The sequence below is a fragment of the Sprattus sprattus genome (genome assembly GCF_963457725.1).
Source record: "Sprattus sprattus genome assembly, chromosome: 3".
NCBI lineage: Eukaryota > Metazoa > Chordata > Actinopteri > Clupeiformes > Clupeidae > Sprattus > Sprattus sprattus.
The window spans coordinates 40,767,557-40,775,617 of record NC_137922.1 but is presented as its reverse complement, the minus strand read 5'-3'; the positions used below and the strand labels follow the sequence as shown (position 1 = coordinate 40,775,617).

The window sequence follows — 8,061 nt, the reverse complement described above, 5'->3', positions numbered from 1 at the left end:
AGGGAGGAGGGAGCGCTTGTCAAGGAATGCCTCAGAGCTGTGAAAACAGGCAGCCCAGAGCAAGCCCAGAGAGCGTGGATGTGAGTGGAGAGAAAGAAAAAGAGAGAGAAAGAGAAAGAGAGCTAAAAGCTAACGCCTCAGACTGTGCGTGAGGGAGGGTGTGCTTGTGTGAGTGTGTGTGTGGGTCTGAGAGAAGGAAAGAGGACCAGGGAGGCCGCCTCACACGTCACACCTCAGAGAGAGAGGGAGAGGGAAGGAGGGAGGGAGAGAGAGAGACAGAGTTACACCACAATTGGAGAGTGTGTGCTCATACACTCACCACTCAGGCAAAACTGAGTTCAGAGTTTCAGTCAGACAGACAGAGAGAGAGGGAGAGAGAGAGAGAGAGAAATAGAGAGGGGGAGAGAGGAGGAAAAAAAGAAAGCAAGAGAGAAAGTGATATTTCCACAGGTGGACACAAGCTTGCCCAGTGATGTGCGTTTAAAAACCCGATAAGGCGAAGCGGATACTCCCAGCGCTGCATTACCTCAGAGCCACCACCGACCAGCTGATCTTCTGCACACCGCCGTCTCTCTCTCACTCGTCTTGCACAGAGCCTCTGGCTTGCTTGCTTGCGTGCGAGCGCATGTGCGTGTGAGAGGGTGAGTTTTCTTGTGCCCCCCCTTTGTCGTCCGCCTGAGCCTGCTTGCGAAAAAGAACCTGTCTATTTCCCCAACCACCACCACCAACCATGGATCAGCCAGCCAGCAGCTGCATGCGGAGCTCTCACCCGGCCAACCCCATCTGGGGCTGCGTGAGGAGCCCGCACTCAGGAGTGCCGACCGGCGGGCTGCAGCCCTACCAGCAGGCCCCCTTCTCCCTGCACCAGAAGCCTGACTTCCTGGCCTACACAGACTTCTCCAGCTCCTGCCTGGTGCCTTCGCCGCACGCATACCCGCGCGATGACAGACTCTACCCCGAGGCCCACGGCGGCTACCAGTCCAGGCCCGAGTGGCAGTTTGGGCCCTGTGAGCCCAGGAGCCGTGGCCAGGAGCCGTGCCAGGCGGCCACGGTGGGCACGGGTGTGGGGCCCGGAGTGGCAGGAGGCCCAGAGATGGACAGTGCGGGAGGGGACAGGCTGCCAGGCGGAGGGCCTGTGAGCGGGGGTCTGGAGGGGGACTACTCCCCACAGAGCCTGGGAGCAGGAGACACAGAGAAGAAGACAGCCAAGCGGAAGAGGGACATCACAGGTGAGCAAGAGTGTGTGTGTGCTGAATTGTTCTGACATGGACTGTGATATTACTGTATCTGTGTGTGTGTGTGTGTGTGGGATGAAAACATAGAGACATTACAAAGACAAAGTAAAAAAAAAAGAGTGTGTTTCCATGCCAAGTTCTGGTCTAAGTGTCTTGTTTTGTCTGATTTGCATTATGAACAGTAGCTGTCACAAGGGTGTGTGCTGAACTTAAGACAGCAGGCTTTCCAACTGTGTGTTTTAACACTTCATAAATGTCTTGAATTTGGACTGGTGTGAGAGTTGATACAACATAATTAATCACAGACAGTGAGTGCGTCTCTGATTCTGATGTCACTTCATCTGCCAAATCCTTCTGCTTTCATATTGAAACAGATTAGTTGCTGAGTTCTGCAAGCCTATTTGCAGAGCGTGCTGTAGATTTCTCAATGCAGATTCCTATTAAATATTTTTTCCATAGAAAACAGAAAGTTATTTTAGAGGGGTAACGGTTTTGGATTTTATTCCAGTGAATAGTGATAAAAATCACACAAATTATTTCAAACATGAAAAATGTTGCACTACATATTTGTAGATTTTCAATTACTTTATCCACTCTGATACAAGTGAACAGGCATAAGATATACACACACTCAGACACATGCATTCACTTTCACGTGCATGCATAAAGGTACGCACACACACACACACACACACACACACAAACATGCGCACACACACACACACACAGACACACACACGCACAGACGCGCACACACACACACACACACACACACACACACACACACACACACACACACACACACACACACACACACACACACACACAGACTACAGCAGTTGTTTCCCTCTATTGTTTTTAGCCTCTTAAAAGCTTCAAATAAATGAGGTAAAATGTGATTACTCACAGTGTCCTCTGCCCCACTTACTGTAAGTCAAACTCTATTGTGTTGGAAGAATGTTGCTCATCTCCACTTCCAAATCCATTGAGGAGTTTTAAGGGGGCCGCTGTGTCAACTCAAGTACTTGCCTGTTTGCACCCATTTATGACCCATAAGTTAGTAACTAGTGAAAGAGTCAGCGAATGGGTGAGCGGTATACTATTTGAAACAGGGAGATGTAGCGGATTTTATCATATTAAATAACTTCACATTTAACTAGACTAGAGTCGCTGAGGCCATCAGCCCAATACTGTAAAGCCCAATCAAGTAACTGAAAATAAAATAGTATTTACAGTGAATTGTGGACTAGATTTTGAAACGTGCATATAAACTCAGTATAGTAAATAACTAAAATGATGTATGTAATAGCGCTTAAGCGGACGTCAAAACCGTTGGTTGGTTTGGGTTGAGTTCTGATATACCTGAATCCATTTCACACCATGAGCACTCTACACAAAACCGTAGAATTTGCGACCCCAGGGGATTACGATATTCGCACAGTTGTGTGTCCTAACAGACCTGCAGCCTAACCACCCCTGCAGTTTGGGCTAATGGTCGCCGGAAATGATTAAATCACTATAATAGCTATAGATCCATGCTCTTTGCATACTTCCAATTTCATGCTGTTCAGAGCGGAGGAAAAGTGAACCTCAGTATTGTGGGACATCTGGTGCATGCATTAATCTCCAGCCCTCCGCCATGCTATGGAAACTGAGCTCGCTTTTTCGCCTTGCTGGGATGGGGGAGAAACATTTTGTTGAAGATAAATATATTCCCCCCAATAGTGCTTGAGTGGGCTTTGTGTTTCAACATCCGAAAACGTGAATATTCACTCGACTAAAAAAAAAACAGTCTCAAAAGAAAGGACCAGACAACCATGTCTCTCATGAGAGGTTGTTATTTAAGTGGTGCACACACACACAAACACACACACACACACACACACACACACGCCGAGAGACCTTCATGCTTAATTAGGGAAACATATACGCCTATATATGTCCATGCACGGTTCATTTTCCTGCTTTCTTTGGGTTACCTTATTGTAACCCTCACCCACTTGTGGGGAGAACATGCCAGACCCCAGTCTGTAATAGAGCTTGCCTGCGATCCCACTCTCACATTCTTATCCATTGACATTTTCCTGTTGTTAAGCGGTAACAAAATCCCTGCAGATCAATGTGTTATTCCTGCTGGAAAAGCTGCTGATACAAGCGCAGGAGAACCCGAGGCCGTCAGCTGCGAGCCCAACAAGCTGAATTTGGAGCAGAAAGACGCATAACTTGCGTGTAGAGAAAATGCCTTGGAGATGTTTGCCTTAAAAAAACACTGCAGTGAGGGTGCATTGGGCGAGTGTTGGGTGCTGACAGTCTAATCGGGCCCAACTGCATTCACTCACACAGGCCTTTCACCTGGAGCTCGGAATATGACTAACACGTAATAGTTATTGTCGTGACAATTATGGATAATGGTTAGCAGATAGGATGGTCGCTGCCAAGGGAAATTCAACACAATGTGAAGGAGCCCAGTTGTCCAAACCTTACATGACAAAAGCAAGGCCAGAAAAAAGCTGATGTCTTTTTCAATGTTTGAGTGCGATTTTGAGATTTATCAGTGTTGACCAAGCCATTTTCTGGTTTGCAGAAATGCAGGAGAAAAACATTTCAGCAGTCCAGGTTTCTTTTGTTTTTTATCACACAAGACTAACAAAATTCATCTGTTTTTTTTCTCTCACAAAAGGTCAGCCATATTACAAAGTAGCATCATCTGAGTTTTATTATTGTTATTTTATTCAAAACAAATAAAACACAACAAGTGAACAAAAAAAACAACATTAGGTTTCCAGACAGGCCCATGTGTTTGATTTAACGCGGGGTGATGGTGTTTGCATCTGTGTTTTGTTTTTGTGGTGGCTAATTTACATACGGTGCGACATAATAGCCGACTGGTTTTGGCGAGTAAATTAAGACAAATGACTTTAGCACCCCACTCCGAACATGCCAAATGCTGTTTGTGTTCCAGACTCCCCGCTGGGCACAGGAGTTGCTCCCTTAAAGTTTACGGGCTTTTGCTGGAGATATTTATTGGGGCCTGTTTTGTGGAAGCCTGTGCACTCACTCACACGCACACACACACACACACACACACACACTTTCTCTACTCACACACTCACAAACAGTTTGTCTGCAGTGCCAGGTGTTTCACCCTCAACCTGCCGCCACCTTGCCATTTACAGCATTCTTCCAACGAGCTAAAATGAATGGGAGTTTAATGATGATTATATTCAGCTTTCCTCCCTCTCTCTTTTCGCCATCACTCTGTTTCCCTATTTCTCTTCCTGACACTATCTTTCTGTCTCTCTTTTTATTCTCTTTTCATGGGAATCAGACCACAGGTTGTTAAGTGTGAATGAAAAAGGGTTTCTCCCTCTCCCTTCCTCTCTCCTACACACACACACTCACACACTCACACACTCACACACACACACACACACACACACACACACACACACACACACACACACACACACACACACACACACACACACACACACACACACACAAAGACACAGCTCTCTCTCTAATGCTCCAATTCCCTCTCCCTCTCTCTTACAACCCCCCCACCCACCCACACACACACACATGCACACACACCTCTGTGCTCTGTGCTTTGCATGAAAACTGTCTGGACTTCACCACACATCTGGCGCAGTGATCGCCGTCCATTTCGAAGCCTGGCTCGGTGTTCTGGCGTCCGCCACAGAGAAATTCTCACTTTGACAAATTATAGACATTTCACAGGGATTGCATCAGCTGTCTGTAGCTCTATTGATAGTTTGCTCGCTGTGCTCAAAAAGGCCCTCCATTAATTGGATTGTTTAGAAAGAATGACCTGTAATTCTGAAACGGTCAACCATTTTTCTAAGCTAAGCAATGGCATTGGAGAATGGAGACTATCACGCAATGATAAAAAATAATGTGTGAGTGTGCCTGTGTGTGTGTGTGTATGTATGTAGGAGAGTAATGTCTGGGAGGGCTGGGGTTGGGATTGGGTTTGAAGGAGACAGAGACGGAGACGTGACAGTGTTACAGGACAAACTCCAGTTGATTTCTGATCTGTGGGCTGTCAGGTTGAGTTACAGTGGCAGGAGCCTTGCTTCCTCCTCTGAGAGCACCGGGAGAGGAGGAAGTCTTCCCAGACACACACACACACACACACATACACGTACACACATACACACGCACACTTCAGCTGGACCAGGCTGAGGCCTTTGTTCTTTTGTTAGCGGATTTAACGATGTTCCGCCGCATTCCTGACTAACTCAAGTCCTCTGTGGCCCATTTCAGGACCTCCAATCCTCTCACCCCCGATCCCTCCATCCCTACCCTACCCTCACTCCCACCCCACCCCACCCCTCTCGACCCAAAGTATCACTGGGGGCCAGGGCAGCCTCTGATCCGGGCCACAGCTCTGTGCAAGTGTGTGTGGCCTGCGAGACTCACAAAAAAAAAACAGCAGTAACGCTGTAAAAAAAATGTGGGGAGACTTTTAAACGTAACACGCCTGGGAACTGATGCTTAGGAGGTGTCGGATGAGAGAGGTGGCAAGGGGCCTGAGATCGATGCCGCAAACGCAGTTCAAAGCCGAGCTATGGTGTATGAGGGAGGTCGATTTCTTCGCAAGAAAAAGTTGGAAAATAAAAAGTTGGAAAAAAATTGAAAATACTAATGTAACAAGTAACATCAATGCAACACGACATATTCCATGAAATCAATATTTTCCCTTCGTCTCCACCCTTGTGGCCTGCAGAAATCCAGGACTCCAACTTCAAGGCCGACTCCAACTGCAAGGCCAGGAAGGAGCGCACGGCGTTTACGAAAGAGCAGCTCAGGGAGCTGGAGGCTGAGTTCACCCACCACAACTACCTAACGCGCTTGCGCCGCTACGAGATCGCCGTCAATCTGGACCTCACCGAGAGACAGGTAAAAGCCATGGCCCAGCAACAGCCACAGCACTACAGAACAACATGTTCGAGAAATGGAAATGAAAGATGACTCCATCAGTTTAAAGACAACACTTTTTCTATCTAAAGAAAAAATACCTTTTCGTTGTAAAATATCAAAGGGACAGTACATTTCTATCTAAACTACATAGAGTCCTGTCTCATTTCTATTTTCTATTTTTCGCAATCTAATATGTGAACTTGTCTATTCCCCCACAAAAAGTAAATCTGGTCTGTTGTCTTATGTTCTTTACAAACGTCTTCTTATGCGATTAAGGAACAAGATACTTTGATTGATGAAGTAAAACAATGAAAACGAGACTAAGGCAGTGTTGTCATAGATGCTTAAACCATTTGATGCAAGTTTACAGCACCATAGCCTTCAGTATACAGCTTAACGTAATGTAACCATTTTAACATGTGTGTGACATCCGACATTTTTAACAGTTACAGTAAATTATTTTAAAATTTGTATCGAATTTGAAAGGGATGTGATAAACATTTCTGTGATCAAGGGCTTAAACCCACCGCCCCGTCTTGCTCTTCACTAATGAGGCCACAGTTCCACAATGACAGACCTTAGCCTGGTCGTAGATGGCTTTCCCAGGCCCGGCACCCCCAGCCCGCGCCAGATCTCAGCCCTTCCCTGCTCTCCACCCCAGTCCCTCAGCTACTCTGTCTCGAGTTTTTCCGATGCATCCTACATATCTTGGCAGCCGGCCTCTCCAAGCGCTGACGTGAGTGGCAGCCCAGAATCAGAGCTGGGGACGGGCTTTTAAAAATAGTGTGGGAACAGATTGTCTGCGGTCCCGCGTTGCCTTAGGGAATACAGAGAGGGATGCACAAGGGGTCACACGCTTGTCCTCCCTGGTGATTCGCTGCCGCAAGAGTTACTGCCCCGAGTTTCACAATTTGAAAATCACCCGGACATTGAGACATGAAATTGCATTTCAGCAAGACACCAACTTGTAAAAAAAAATCACTTGTAAATCATATAGCTGAAGATCATGCAGTTTCCAAGTTGACTGTGCTTTAAGCTTTTGTTAGTAGCCAGCGTTGTGATGACCAAGCCCATCCTCTATTTCCGCAGGTGAAGGTGTGGTTCCAGAACAGAAGGATGAAGTGGAAGAGAGTGAAAGGAGGACAGCCTGCCTCCCCCCACGACCTGGAGGCCGACGACCTTGACTCGGCTGCCTCGCCCAGTTCGGAGTAAAATGAGCTTCCACTTCGCTTTTTACCCCGCCCCCCCCCCCCCCCCCCCCCCCATCCCTCCCTCCACCTCTCCTTCCCGTCCCGTGCCACCAGAGACACAACCCGCACACGCTTGACTGATTTGACCGGGATGCCACGATGGCCACGAGGAACCCTTGTTCACGTTTCTTCTCTTTTGTTGTTAACCCCAGTGTGGACCTCCTCCTGTGGCCCATGTGGAGGCTCTGGCCTGAGCCTTGCACTGTCTGAGAAACCCCCTAGCCACCCCCCACCCCCCCCTGCCCAGCCCCGTCCTATCCTATCTCCTCCGATCTAAACGTTCATCCCTTTTTTCTCTGGGTCAGCTCATTTCTAAGGAACTATGACTAGCACACAGACTGGGAAAAACTTGGACTAAACCAAACGAGTTCCGGCTTTGGGTGTCAATGCTCGTCAGCGTTCACACACGTTACCCAGTGAGCTCATCTCTTCATAACGGTGTAACAGCTTTCACCCCCTCAGTGAGGGATACTGTGGCCCTGTGGTTGAGACTGGCTCACACAGCAAATGTGGGTTGGGAAGTCTGGAAGCACCCACCTGCTGAAGGCTTATACCCAAAAGACTGCCTCAGGATCCCATCAGCATTACTAAACCATGAGTGCCTCAACATCCTGTCCTTCTTGTTTGTCAGG

The 8,061-nt window shown here is 47.6% G+C and overlaps 1 protein-coding gene across 1 annotated transcript; it reads left to right on the top strand.

Annotated features, from left to right (window-relative positions):
* Window positions 1-39: 39 nt before the first annotated feature.
* On the top strand, window positions 40-7,410 carry meox1 (mesenchyme homeobox 1). Its single transcript, XM_080834521.1, has 3 exons — window positions 40-1,229; window positions 5,986-6,158; window positions 7,269-7,410. Exons 1-3 carry the CDS (start codon window positions 731-733, stop codon window positions 7,389-7,391), a joined length of 795 nt encoding a protein of 264 aa, XP_080690647.1. The 5' UTR covers window positions 40-730; the 3' UTR covers window positions 7,392-7,410.
* Window positions 7,411-8,061: the final 651 nt, after the last annotated feature.